Source organism: Dendropsophus ebraccatus, chromosome 15, assembly GCF_027789765.1.
Source record: "Dendropsophus ebraccatus isolate aDenEbr1 chromosome 15, aDenEbr1.pat, whole genome shotgun sequence".
Lineage (NCBI taxonomy): Eukaryota > Metazoa > Chordata > Amphibia > Anura > Hylidae > Dendropsophus > Dendropsophus ebraccatus.
In genome coordinates, this window is record NC_091468.1 from 69775087 (window position 1) to 69790006 (window position 14920).

Genomic DNA, 14920 nt, shown 5'->3' on the forward strand with positions numbered 1-14920 from the left:
TTATTGCTCCGTGTAAATGCAGCATATAATAGACCTGTCGGAAGTGAATGAGGGGAGTAATTATTATAATAAACCTATAAGAAGTGAATGAAGGGAATAATTATAATAAACCTATAGGAAGTGAATGAGTGGAATAATTATAATAAACCTATAGGGAGTGATTGAGTGGAAAAATTATAATAAACCTATAGGAAGTGAATGAAGGGACATTATAATAAACCTATAGGAAGTGAATGAAGGGAATATTATAATAAACCTATAGGAAGTAAATGAGGGGACAGTTATTATAATAAACCTATAGGAAGTGAATGAGGGGACAGTTATTATAATAAACCTATAGGGAGTGAATGAAGGGAATAATTATTATAATAAACCTTTAGGAAGTGAATGAAGGGACAATTATTATAATAAACCTATAGGAAGTGAATGAGGGGACAGTTATTATAATAAACCTATAGGAAGTGAATGAAGGGAATATTATAATAAACCTATAGGAAGTGAATGAAGGGAATATTATAATAAACCTATAGGAAGTGAATGAAGGCAACAATTACTATAATAAACCTATAGGAAGTAAATGAGTGGACAGTTATTATAATAAACCTATAGGAAGTGAATGAAGGGACAATCATAATAAACCTATATAAAGTGAATGAAGGGAATAATTATTATAATAAACCTATAGGAAGTGAATGAGTGGAATAATTATAATAAACCTATAGGAAGTGAATGAAGGGTACAATTATTATAATAAACCTATAGGAAGTGAATGAAGGGAATATTATAATAAACCTATAGGAAGTAAATGAGTGGACAGTTATTATAATAAACCTATAGGAAGTGAATGAAGGGACAATCATTATAATAAACCTATATAAAGTGAATGAAGGGAATAATTATAATAAACCTATAGGGAGTGAATGAAGGGAATAATTATTAAAATTAACCTTTAGGAAGTGAATGAAGGGACAATTATTATAATAAACCTATAGGAAGTGATTGAGTGGAAAAATTATAATAAACCTATAGGAAGTGAATGACGGGACATTATAATAAACCTATAGGAAGTGAATGAAGGGAATATTATAATAAACCTATAGGAAGTGAATGACGGGACATTATAATAAACCTATAGGAAGTGAATGAAGGGAATATTATAATAAACCTATAGGAAGTGAATGAAGGGAATATAATAATAAACCTATAGGAAGTGAATGAAGGCAACAATTACTATAATAAACCTATAGGAAGAGAATGAGGGGAATAATTATTATAATAAACCTATAGGAAGAGAATGAAGGGAAGAGTTATTATAATAAACCTATAGGAAGAGAATGAGGGGAATAATTATTATAATAAACCTATAGGAAGTGAATGAAGGGAATATTATAATAAACCTATAGGAAGTGAATGAAGGGAACAATTATTATAATAAACTTATAGGAAGTGAATGAAGGCAACAATTACTATAATAAACCTATAGGAAGTGAATGAGTGGAATAATTATAATAAACCTATAGGAAGTGAATGAAGGGTACAATTATTATAATAAACCTATAGGAAGTGAATGAAGGGAATATTATAATAAACCTATAGGAAGAGAATGAAGGGAATATTATAATAAACCTATAGGAAGAGAATGAAGGGAAGAGTTATTATAATAACTCTATATGAGACGCGTTATTCTGCATTGGACCGTATAGCTGCTGTAATATAAGGTATAATAATCTCACTCCGCTCCCGGGGGAGGTGGCTCGGGAGTTCGGTTTTCTTGGCCCCGCCTCTCCACGTAACGAGCGGCGGTAAGACTGAACAGTGATTTTGCAGGGCTGTACGCCACCCCCGGTAATGGCGGAGCCGTGTGCAGACGGAGACCCCGTTACGCAATCACCGCGCGCTATTGTTTTTTTTTTGCGCGCCAGAAACGTTTCTGACAGAAAGCTCCGCTAGGGGTCGCTGCCGTGCCGGCGTGAATTGAATGGGAGGGGCGGGGCTAGTAGTGTAGGCCACCCGAAGGCCCTCCCCTCGTCCGGGGCGGGGTCACTAAAACCTCGGCGATCCCCACACCGAAGCTCTCATTCTCTTCTCCTCCTCCCCCAGAGGGCAGCGCGCTCCGTCCTTGTTCGCTCCGCCATTTTGAAGGAGTCGCGACGCAGGGAGAAGGAGCAGTCTAGTCCGCCACCGTTACCGAACGTGCACAGCTGACGTACGAGACTCCATCACCGCCGCAAACATGAGCTCCCCGATCAACGTGAAGAAGCTGAAGGTGTCGGAGCTGAAGGAGGAGCTCAAGAAGAGGCGCCTGAGCGACAAGGGGCTGAAGGCCGATCTCATGGAGAGGCTGCAGGCCGCGCTGGACGAGGAGAGCGCCTCAGGCGGCGGGGTGTCCGGGGAGACCCCCGAGGAGGAAGCCACGACTACCGGGGAAGCGGCTGAGCAAGAGCCCGGAGCCGAGGAAGAAGAGGAGGACGAGGAAGGCATGGAGGTAGGCGGGGAGAACGGAGGCGGCGAGGCGGGCCAGGACGAGGGCGCCGAAGAGGAGGAGGAGGAGGAAGCGGCGGTGGCGGCCCAGCTCGATGAGAACGGCGACGACCAAGGCTTCCAGGAGGGAGAGGAGGAGGATGAAGACGAGGACGACGAGGGCATCCCCGTAGGCCTGGAGGAAGAGGAGGGCGATGAGAACGGCGGGGACGCCGAGGAGGCCAAGACCGACGAGGAAGCGGCGGCCAGCGGTCCCCGGCCCCTCATGGCCATCAAGTGCGAAGAGGCGGGAGCGTCCGGCCGCAGCGGTAAGTGCCAATCACATCGCCTCACACCGACGGCCGTTATTGTGTGACGTCACTTCCGGAGGACCCCCCTGGGGAGAGCGGCTGTCCTCGCACCTGCTCCCCCTCCCTCAGCCGCCGCTATAGGAGCCATTATGTCCCCATCTGTGTATTGTCTCCTGTGCTGGGGGGAGGGCTCTTATCTCTTAAAGCCGCAGTACAAGGCTTATTATGGGGGGGGGGGCCAGCGGACGCGTAGCTGTAGGGTAATCTCATCCCAGGCTATACAGATGAGCAGTCGTATCACCCGGTAGGTCTCCTCTATAGTGAAGACTAAAGCCGACTCGTAATCTGTCGGACCCCCGCTCCAAATGTGTGGAGGCAAACGACTCAGAATCGGGTTTGAAAAAACTATTTAGCGATCCATAAGAACGGGAACATCAGAACCGACTGTGGCGTAAGCCTGTGCCTGTTCTGATGAGTCCTTTGTTGATCGCTAAATAAACAAGAGTTAGTTCAAACCCGATTCTTCGTAGCTCTCCTCTATCCGACTTTTTGTTGGTTTGGCTGCGTTTGCGCTCAAAACAACGGCCGGTGTTTTAATTGAACGTTGGATTGAAGTCTGTGGACAATGTCTGGAAATAATTGACATGACCGTTAGCAAACAACGGCCGTCCAATACATTGTGTGAAATACGGCAATTGCCTTGACCGCGATGTGAATCATTGCGTTGCGGAAAGGCCAGCCGCATTGTAAACTGAAAATGGCCGTGCTTTTTGTAAAAAGTGCGTTGTGTGAACTTGTCGTTAGGCTGTTAGTAATCCATCTTAGAAATGGTTAATGGACGGTAGTAATCCCCAGCGGATTGTTTAGCCTCCGGCGTTGTGTTCCTTGTGGCGTTGACGCTTATTAATGTGCAGGTATATGGGGATTATTCAGGTTGCGACACACGTGTTTGTCTTGGGGCGTTGTGCACGTGTGTAGCTTGGAGGTGTTAATTGCCTGGTGATGCTTGCGTGTTAGAGCAGCTCCGGTGTAAACATGGCTGCTTGTTTCTGGGGTATCGGTTTACTGTAACAGGAGGCTGCTTACAAATAGATGAGCGAGTTTACAGTAATAAAGCACTTCGTTACCTTTGCTATCCGCTCGTCAGCCTGCTGCGTTTTAACTCAGTACTGCTCCACATCCAGTGCTGGGAAAAGTTTGCCAGGACTGGATCCAGCTTTTCCCAGCAACCGGGGAGGAGCGTCAGTCAGTTATAAGGCAGCTGACAGACGAGTGGATTGCAGAGAAAACAACATAGGGGGAGATTTATCAAAGGGTGTAAAATTTAGACTGGTGCAAACTTGCCACAGCAACCAATCACAGCTCCTCTTTTCTTTCACCAGAGCTGGAAGCTGAGCAGTGATTGGTTGCTGTGGGCAGTTTGCACCAGTCTAAATTTTACACCCTTTGATAAATCTCCCCCATAGTGCTTTATTACTGTAAACTCGCTCATCTCTACTTCTAAGGGCCCTATTACACAAGACTATTATCGCTCGAATTTAAAACTATTATCGTTCTGTGTAATTGCAGGCAACGATGGAAAAATTTTTCATATGTCATTGATTTAGATCTAAACCTAAAATTATCGTTAATTCACTCACGTTTCGCATTTGTTCACTAATCGTTCAGTGTAATTGTTCATTGTTTTGCTGGGATCAGAAGGAGTAAACTAACGACTATCTTTCTATGTAATATAGTGAACAATTTTAGGTTAACGATAAACAATCTAGTTTACGATCGTTTATTGTTAGTCGTTAATCGTTAAAAATCACTCAGTGTTATAGGACCCTTAGGGTGGTATACCGCGGGCCGATGGGGCCTGATAAACGAGCGCTGATCTGCTAGATCGGCGCTCGTTTACTGGGCCTATTCCACGGCCCCAATTATCGTTAAACAAGGGCTTGTCCTTGTAGCTCTTGCTTAACTAGTATACATACCTATTCATGGTGCAGGGCTCGGCTTCTCCCGGGTCCTGCGCGCTCCTCCAGCTTCAGGGCGGCCTGTGTCAGCTGACAAGCCGCTCAGCCAATCACTGTCCGGGACCGCCGCGGCCTGTGATTGGCTGAGCGGCCTCACAGCTGACACAGGTTGCCCTGACGCTGGAGGAGCGTGCGGGACCCAGGAAAAAGCAGGAGAAGAGGAGCCCTGCACCATGAATAGGTAATGTATATTGTCAGTCACCGGCCGCGCACCGCTATTCCACGTAGCGGTACACGGGTCTGTGCCCGACAAATTTAGGTCCGGACCTATATCAACGATCAGCCGATGACAACGATAGGGCCCTTAGTCTTGAACACTCATACGTTGTGAGACTTGTCTGCTCCATGTGGTCAGGGCGGCTTTTCAGCCTTGGAAGAAGAAGAAAGTTTCAATTTACTGACAAGGAAATGTTGACTATCTAATGTCAAAAACTTGTATAACTTCCTAATGCAAAGAGTGTTTACATAAGCTAGAAACACCTATAAAACCAGTTTCACCACTTCAGGCAATCAGACAAGACTTCAGACGTCTCACTTTTTTCCTGTTTTACATGAAATTTGTAGCTGCACGTGTTATTTGGTTTCAGGCCTTACCACAGGTCAGCCTGTAGTCATTGCTAAGGCTCCCACGTACCTTGCGTTGCAATATTTTGAGACTATATTACAAAGTGTGCCACCCAAGGTACCAATTATAATGCTGCAACATCTTTAGCTAAGATGTTGGTGTAGTTTAGCACAGATTTGTAAACTACTTTTATTTCAAAGTCTTCTGGTTAGGGCTGGGCGATATGGCCTAAAATTTATATCACGATATAATTTGATGCATGCACGATATATCAATTTTTTTGTGCCAGTTATCAGCCTTCCCCGTTGCCAGTCATCTCCCCCCTCCCCTATGCCTTCATCAGCTTTCCCTATGTGCCAGTCAAGCCCCAAGCCATTGCCACCTCTTGTCCCCCCAGCCAGGGCCATCATAAGCCCCATGCCATAGCCATCTGCACCCCCCGACCCCTTACCTACTTACCTTTACTGCAGAGCTGGCTGATGGAGTCCGCGAGACGGGCCGCTTCTTTTTCCCAGCATGCACTGGGAGAGACCTGACGTCACACGCATCGTCAGCTAGCGCGCTGACGATGCGTGAACGAAAGGCCCTGCAGCGCGGTACCACAGAGCGGTAAGTGAGAAGCTTATTCATTACCGCTCCGTGGGCATGTATCGCGATATGACGATATGCCGAAAATCTATATCGTCATCCGAATTGATGACGATATTTTTGCATATAGTTTATATCGCCCAGCCCTACTTCTGGTACATATCAGCTGCTGTATGTCCTGCAGAAAGTGGCGTTGTCTTTCCAGTCTGACAGTGCTCTCTGCTGCCACCTCTGTCCATGTCAGGAACTGTCCAGAGCAGGAGAGGTTTTCTATGGGGATTTGCTGCTGCTCTGCATAGTTCCTGATATAGACAGGGGTGGCAACAGAGAGATCTGTCAGACTGGAAAGAATACACCACTTCCTGTAGGACATACAGCAGCTGACAAGTACTGGAAGGCAGGAGATTTTTGAATAGAAGTAAACTACAAATATATATAACTTACTGGCACCAATTGACTTTAGGTGACAGACACATGGTACCTATCATATGTGCTACCATAAGGGTATGTTTACACTCAGCAAAAGTGGCGGAATCCGGAATCCATCCTGCCTCAGTATGTCAATGGGATGCCGCACGCCATTGCTCTCTGCTTAATGAATTGACATGTCAATTCATTGATCGGAGAGCCCTGGCGTGCGACATCCCATTGACACACTGAGGCAGGATGGATTCCGCCACTTTTGCTGAGTGTAAACATACCAAGTAGAAAAAAGCTTTTATGCTTTTGTGCAAAGATGTTTCCAACACCCAAAATGTGGCACCTGCTCGCTTTTCTTCCAAATTCTTCTGACAATTTTTTTTTTTTTTTTTTTCCCTTGTAGAAGGCAAAGATCAAAAGGATAAGAAACGAGGTGTAAAACGGCCCCGTGAGGACCATGGTCGGAGCTACTTTGAGTACATTGAAGAGAACAAATACAGCAGGTTTGTACAGTGACGTGTGTGTATCTGATTTGTCCTGTCTATTACTGTGTGTTCAACAGGCTTATAACTGATCTACTGTCCTTTAGGTCCAAATCCCCACAACCACCAGTGGAGGAGGAAGATGAAAAACTGGATGAAACAAATGTTCTCCTTGACACTTGTAAGTTGCGCTACCAAATGTTAAGCAAATATGTGGTATTATAGAACGGGACTGTGGGTCTGTTCACATGTGCACTTGTTGGTTAAACCTTTTTGTATAAAAACTGAGCGGCATCAAAAAGTTGAGCGGCATCAAAAAGTATCACTGTTGTATCCACTCCTGATGTGGTTTAAATAGACCTGAACTACAGTGGCACAGAATAAAGGGAATGTGTCACTCATTTCATGCTGCCCTAGATTCATTCTGAATGGCTGCGCTGTCCCAGAGAAATCACTGTTGTAACTTTGCCTGGGAACAAGGCTCGGAGTCCCTGGGATGATGATGATGATGATGATTCTCCCTCTGCTTGATCTTTCACTATAAGCAAATAGTTGGGATTGGTCTGTCCTTGCTCACCTTCAGCCACTGAACAGTCACATATTATACAGGGCCTGTATCAGTATCTATAAGACAGCCAGTAAAAGCGGCATGTGTTACTGGGAGGACACACATGGATGAACTAGTGGACACAATCTGTTAGCAGGTGCAGTGGTGACAGAATAGTACATAAAGTAGCAATGTTACATAATACAGCTCATATTTTGTGCTTAAAAGGAACCTCTGTCATTGCTGCTGTGCTGCCTGAATCTTGAGTCTTTGGGGTAGTCCCTGGCACCTTTTATAGGGAAGGATCTCTATCAAGGCAGAAGCTTCTAGGGGGACAGTCTTATCGACTTGTTCAGGAGATGGAATGGAAATAAAGACAAGTGAAGTTTTTATCAAGTGTAAATTGGTGTATGTATATAACATCTGTTTTTAAAATAAAATTATTTTTAAATTTTACAGATAACTGTGATCTTCACTTCAAGATCTCACGTGACCGTTTGAGCGCCACTTCTCTCACTATGGAGAGCTTTGCTTTCCTGTGGGCTGGTGGCAGAGCCTCATATGGTGTCTCAAAAGGCAAAGTCTGCTATGAGATGAAGGTGAGTTGTGGTAACGGGAAAGGTCTTGTAAATGAGGTTTCTGTTCTGCTACAATACTAAACTATGTTGTGTAACTGTTCAGGTGACAGAGAAGGTACCTGTGAAACATCTCTACTCCAAAGACATTGATGTGCATGAAGTACGCGTTGGTTGGTCTTTAAGTTCCTGTGGGTTCATGCTAGGTAAGTAAGACTCCTAAGCCATAATTTCTTAAATTTTGTGCTCCGTTCCAAAGATTTACACATTAACTATAAATCTTTTTCTTTTCTGTATTCACACTCTGATCATTGAATCTTGTGGGCTTTTTTTATGCCAACAAAACACAACAATCACTGAACTCAGGGAGAACAGTGAAAAATTCCAATGGAGTACTCATTTACGAGTCTCCATTGATTGTCCCATACAAAATTTAAATATGCAGAAAAGGGGTCCGTGGAGCCTCAGTTACGAGTCTCAAAACACGGGAATAGCCAGATATCCCTCTCTCCAGAGAAGGAAGCCCATTGCCAAGGGGTGCCTCCTAGTGGGGAGAGCACCAAACCACCCTGATACGTAGTCCCTCAGGTCCTACCTCTGTTGCGAGCTTTAGGACCTAAATAGGGAAACACCAGGGTGGCCCCTGTGAGTCAAAGTCTAACTCTGTGGCGAGTATAACGACATAAGACAAGGGTTACCAAGGCTAAGCATCCATCCACAGACTGCAGTTTCGGGGTATTTGCCCCTCGTCAGTGTGGAGCAGGATTCTGGCTACTGGGGCAAGGATAAATAGACCAACAAAACACAACAATCACTGAACTCAGGGAGAATAGTGAAAAATTCCAGTGGAGTACTCATTTACGAGTCTCCATTGATTGTCCCATACAAAATTTAAATATGCAGAAAAGGGGTCCGTGGAGCCTCAGTTACGAGTCTCAAAACATGGGAATAGCCAGATATCCCTCTCTCCAGAGAAGGCTTTTTTTATGACCTTGGAGATTATACAGTTTAATATAAGCCATATAACACCTTTTTTTGTGTTATTAGGTGAAGATGAAACCTCTTACGGCTATTCATTAAAAGGATCCAAGTCTTGTAATGGAGTGGCTGAGGAGTATGGCGAGAAATATGATGAGAATGACGTGATCACTTGCATGGCTGTAAGTTTCCTCACATATAGCAAAAATGGTAAATTCTCATTTTAAAATGTAAATACTTATACCTACATATTTTGTTTTGTAGAATTTTGAAGGTGACGAAGTTGAGCTTTCTTTTGCAAAAAATGGGCAGGACCTTGGAGTGGCTTTTAAAATCGAAAAAGATGCGCTGTCTGAGAAACCACTATTTCCACACGTCCTTTGTCACAATTGTGCTGTGGAGTTTAACTTTGGCCAGCAAGCTGAACCATTCTTTCCCGTTCCTGAAGGATTTACATTTATCCAGAATGTCTCGCTTGAAGATCGTGTGAGAGGTCCTCTGGGGCCGGAGCAAAAGAAGGATTGTGAGGTGAGATTTGTCTTTGTTTTTCCTTCTCCTTGTGTAAGTACGTATACAGTCACTTGCCCTGGGCATCTTATTCAACTTTTATATTATAATATATATAATGTTTGTATCCACAGGTTATCATGATGATTGGTCTGCCAGGGGCTGGAAAAACAACTTGGGTAAATACACAGGTCGCTGAGAATCCTGGGAAATATAATGTTCTTGGAACAAACAATATTATGGAAAGAATGATGGTAAGAGTCCACTGCATAAGTCAAATGTTCATGTGCTGGAAGTTGCATTGGGTGTTTTTGACCTTCAAGTATTCTGAGATGTAATATGTATGTCCCTTTCTCAGGTTGGTAATAAAAAGATGACTGACACAGGAAAACTGAATGCATTGCTGCACAGGGCCCCACAATGTCTAAGCAAATTCATTGAAATTGCTGCACGGAAGAAGAGACACTTTATTCTGGATCAGGTAAGTGTTTGTGTAATCCTGCCCAGACTATGACTTTTTATGTGACTTGTTCTAGCACATTGCTGTCACTCCTGAGTTCACTGGCTACATAGCTTTCATATAACAAGCCTTTGACTTTCATGAGCAGTTTTTTTTTTTTTTTTTTTGCAAAGGGATCATGTTACTAAGGGAGGGGAGAAATAGACCTGGCAGTCTGTAACTCTTAAAGGTATCACTGCAATTTGCGTTTCATTGTGAAACTGACCTTTTACAAATTCTTCTTTCCTGTAGACAAATGTATCTTCTGCTGCTCAGAGGAGAAAAATGTGCCTGTTTGCTGGATTTCAGCGTAAGGCTGTCGTTGTGTGCCCAAGTGATGAGGTTTATAAGGAGAGAACTCAGAAGAAAGCAGAAGTCGAAGGAAAGGACCTTCCTGAACACGCTGTGCTTAAGATGAAAGGTGAGCAGTTTAAACTTTCTCTTTTGTTTGTCATTGTTGGTGTATGTAAAGTTTTCTTGTACGAGTAGAAAAACAATCCCAAGTTCTTTAACCAAAGGGTTAATTTTCGCATAAATGGTAACTAGTGATCAAAAACCGTATGTCCCAAATAACAACATTACTTTTTCCAAAATCCAACAACTCTCTAGAAAAAATAAGCAGCATTGCTCTTAGAATGATATATGGTTTGATAAATCTGTTATCACAATTCAATTTTTCTTGAACATTACTGGGAAGTGTTTTTTGTAAATCTGTCATTAAATGCATTGGCCTTTTTGATTATAGGGAACTTTACACTACCAGAAGCCAGTGAATGCTTCGATGAAATTCTTTATGTGGAACTACAAAAAGAAGAGGCTGAAAAGCTCATAGAGCAGTATAAAGAAGAAAGCAAGAAATCTCTTCCTCCTGAAAAGAAACAAAATGTTGGAGCCAAGAAAGTCAACAAGAACAAAAACAAGACTAGAGGTGGAATGGGGCACAGTGGTCATAGAGGCCGTGGAGGTGGAGGCTACAATATGCGTGGAGGAAACTTCCGGGGTGGAGGTAGGCAAAAATAAAGTATACTTATTCTTTTGTCTTTTCTGTTTGCCGACAGCTGGTTATTGGTTTTCTAATACTGCTTCCCATCTTGGGTATCTGGTATATAGTAATGGTAACTGTGAATTGCCTGAATATAGCTATTTACATATGTTTGGCAACAATATAGCTGAATTTCTTGTGCTTTTTTTAAAAACTACAGGTTTAGTAGCATTTTTCATGAGGCATGTGTTTTTTTTTTTTTTTTTGTTTTTTTTTTTTTTGTTTCCTGAACATCCTGTAAGACATACGTTTGTATTTCAGCTCCAGTGAATCGAGGAGGATATAACAGGAGGGGTAACATGCCACAGCGTGGCGGCGGAGGTGGTGGAGCAGTTGGTTATCCATATCCTCGTGCGCCAGTCTATCACAACAGGGGCGGTTACAATAACCGTGGGAACTACGGTCGCGGTGGTGGTGGTGCTTCAATGCCCAGCCGTGGAAACTACAACCAGGTAGAACTACATGGATACTTTTTTTTTATTTGAGATATAAAAAAATATATATGCTGTATTTTATCTCAGAACCACATTTCTCATCTAATTGAGTACAGGTGTTAAGGATCAATTTAGTAATAGATCCTCTTTACAGTGTGGCCCAGATTTATCCACCAGTCACAGCTCTGAACCCATGTGAAAGCTGAGCTGTTAAAAATCCAGTGTTTTAAAGTGTATTGCAATGTGCATATCCACCTAAAAATTGAGTATTAGAGGAATGTTTGGGAACTACCAGAGCCTCAACAGTGACTTGGAAGTATTGCGCATACACTTGGTATACCAGATTTTTAATAACTTTGTCAGTAGGTTTATGCTGCCCTATCTAAGGGTAGTATGAGCTAGTAATAGGATTTAATAGTAATAGGAGTAATAAGACCGTGCTTTATAATTTACATTGTTCTGTGATTCGGAGAGATCCATGCAGCAAATTCATTGTATTGGATAACTTTGTCCAAACGTGGTAGAGCCAAATGGTGGCCATAGATTGAAGGAATCAAAGGAGTAAAAGTGCATCTTGCTCGCAATATTACATGTCAGAAGTCTTCTAGTGGGGTCTGGGTGCGGGCGCCTCAGTTGAGTTGATAAATGCCGCTGGCAGAAGTCTTCAGTGGTTTGTGCAGTGTATATATAGTGCACTAAGTGACTTGATTTATACTAGTTAATCTTGCAGAAAATTAAAAGTATGATCCTACTACAGTGTACTCCATAGTCCAGTCTGCCACTCTGAGCAGAAAAAAGTGGGTCAGCTTATTTTATTGATCGGTGGGGGTTTTGGCATCTATTTCTGAAATGTTACGACGTCTGACGTTTTCAGCGCTAGGTTTCCTATCGTTTCTAAAGTGCAGGAACAGGCTACTGCATCTGTTTCTAGATCAGTCACATGTCATTGATTTTATATTATACAGCAATATTAAACACTTCTCACAACATGACTTTTAATGCCTGACTTTGTTACATCTGCAGAACTTTAGAGGAAGGGGAAACAACCGTGGCTTCAAAAACCATTCTCAGGGTTACAACCAGTGGCAGCAGCAGCAGGGCGTAAGTATTGTCTGTGCCATTCTAGGAATGGCTCCTAAGAGTGGCCTACTGTATGCTACAGCCTCTAACAAGGAAGCACCTGACTCTAGCCTTAGCCTTAATGATATTCCACATACTGTAGGATACATAAGCCTTGAAGGATTTCATGGTATCTAGTCATACTTAGGCTCCTAGTTAAATTATTAAAGGGACTTAAAATCGAATGTTACACATAACCAAGCAATTCTTGTTGGCATCTAAGCTTACAAGCTTGTTAACATGTTAATATTTACCCCTTTTTCTAATTGCAGCAATACTGGGGTCAAAAGCCATGGAGCCAGCAGTACCACCAAGGATATTATTGAATGCCCAAATAAAAATGAACTGATACATATTTCTCTTCAAACCTTCACAAGAAGTCGACTGTTTTCTTTAGGCTAACTTAAAAAAAACAAAACAAAAAACATTCCACAAGAGGAAGTGCCTGCGGGTTCTTTATTCGTTTTGTTTAATTTTAGTTGCTCTTTTGAGTTGAAATTTTTATTTTGTAAATTTTCATTGCAGTTTTTAAGTGATCTATAAGAACCGCAGCATTGTGCACGCTAAGAGAATGTGTCAGTATTTCAGGGTTCTACATTTTATCTGTAAATTTTTATTTTTGTTTTTTTTTTACCGTATAAAAGTAAAGATGTTGCTTTGTAACTGGTGTTTTTTATTAAGTAAAATGTCTCCATCAAGCCCTAGGCAGAGAAGACAGGAATTGCTGTCAAACTTTGATGGCATAAAGGTTTTTAGGGCCTGCATCTACTGGTCCTTTTAGACGTTACCATGGACCTTGCAATGACTGTACATTGTGTTTAGTTCTGGGAGTGAACATCCTGGTCTGTGAGGGCATGAAGGTTGTTTGCCACATCAGGAGAGAACTGAAACCAATAAAAGTGAGCAAGTTAGTGAGGCTGGTGTGTATGTCTATAATAGCTCTTAAATCTTCTGCTTTACCTGTGGAAACCGCAGAGACTTTTACTTGTGAAGGTTTAAATCTGTGTTTGCCATTTTGTTAAATTTTTTGATTCTGCAAAGAAAAGGCTAACCTGCCTGTTTCTTATTAAACTAAACTTGTTGTAAATCTAGTTGTCCGGGATCTGTATGAAGTTAGCTGTGTTTGTATCTCCACCTCCCTCCCCCCCCCCCCCCCCCCCCTTCCCTTGCAGTTCTTATTTTTTTGCCTAGTATGCTTGTAGTTGCACCATCATTGTAAAACTTATGATATTGTGAGTTACATTACTATAGAATTTTCTTTATTTTGGAAAAACAAAAATGTCAGTTCTTTACACTTTGCCTGCTAACCTCTAGCGAGGGCGAGCTGGAATATGTCCATAGAACATTTGCAATAAATAAACGTGAATTATACTCTTGTCTTTTGGGATTGTCACCAACTTTTAAGAAACCTAATCCCTGCCCCATACAACTGCCATGTCTGTGATATGCTTAGACTTGACTGCAGTTAAAGAGATCAAAGGAATGTGCTGATGTCCACACTCTCTCCACTATAAACTAGTGGATTGGGATGCCGTCCATTTTACCACAGTTTGGCCTTGGTCCATATGCACATCTCAAAGGCCATGGCATGGCAGTCGCCTCAGATATACACCAGCTGCTTTATTTTGCTACCCAAGACCTGTGTGCAAAGCAGTTCAGCGGTGTCCCAACCCTGCGATGAGAAGCACGGTATAAAGTAAACCGTTACGTGGAGGGATTTTCACACCCATGTCCCAGCTGAATGGTACAAAATACTATGGAGCAACAGACGTTCTGTGGCTTTACTGCCCGTAAGGTAAAGTTTGTCAAGCCTGCCTCCCGTCTCTTAACTTTGGATGGGAGCTTCTCCAATGAACTGACTTTGTATATAAAGCACACGCTTGATTTACTATATTAACTAACACGTTTCTGGTAAGTTGTATATCTCCGTTAATCCCTTTTACACAAAGGGATTCCCCCCTCTCCTAGTCTGAAATAAAGTACTCTCTATAATTTCTCTGGTGCCTTTGTTAATTTTGTGTGATCGTTTGAGAATAAAAAAAATTGGCAACATTTACAAATGATCATGGGTTTTTCAATGCAAAATATTTGCATAACTATATTCCAGGGTCTGGAAGTGTTGGTGTAAAGGTCTAGATTTGTAGCTGGCCTTGAACTGAATAAAAACTGGAAAAATGAAATGCAGAAAATGCAGCTTACGGCAGCCTTATCCATATGGGTGGGCTCTGCCTGAAGATGTGCTCAATAGGGAACTGAAAGTCTGACACTACACTCTGGTAGTAAGGAAAGTGAAGGCTGGATGTTGGGGTTGAATTGTTGTCATATTGAGCCCCAGTGGTTTTCATTTGAATGACATGACTGGAGTTAAACTTGGT

General features: G+C 42.4%; 1 protein-coding gene across 1 annotated transcript; it reads left to right on the forward strand.

Annotated features, from left to right (window-relative positions):
• Positions 1–1959: 1959 nt before the first annotated feature.
• On the forward strand, positions 1960–13916 carry HNRNPU (heterogeneous nuclear ribonucleoprotein U). Its single transcript, XM_069955298.1, has 14 exons — positions 1960–2789; positions 6766–6865; positions 6952–7025; positions 7851–7990; positions 8073–8172; positions 9014–9126; positions 9209–9472; positions 9586–9705; positions 9810–9932; positions 10203–10371; positions 10696–10956; positions 11254–11444; positions 12450–12527; positions 12818–13916. The coding sequence occupies exons 1-14, from the start codon at positions 2234–2236 to the stop codon at positions 12869–12871; spliced, it is 2343 nt and encodes a 780-aa protein (XP_069811399.1). The 5' UTR covers positions 1960–2233; the 3' UTR covers positions 12872–13916.
• Positions 13917–14920: the final 1004 nt, after the last annotated feature.

Bases quoted from the DNA above. Each gene is read 5' to 3' on its own strand.
- HNRNPU (XM_069955298.1), top strand. From the start codon at position 2,234: ATGAGCTCCCCGATCAACGTGAAGAAGCTGAAGGTGTCGGAGCTGAAG. The intron at 10,957-11,253 runs GTAGGCAAAAAT...TTTGTATTTCAG, and splicing joins AGGAAACTTCCGGGGTGGAG to CTCCAGTGAATCGAGGAGGA. The intron at 11,445-12,449 runs GTAGAACTACAT...TTACATCTGCAG, and splicing joins GCCGTGGAAACTACAACCAG to AACTTTAGAGGAAGGGGAAA.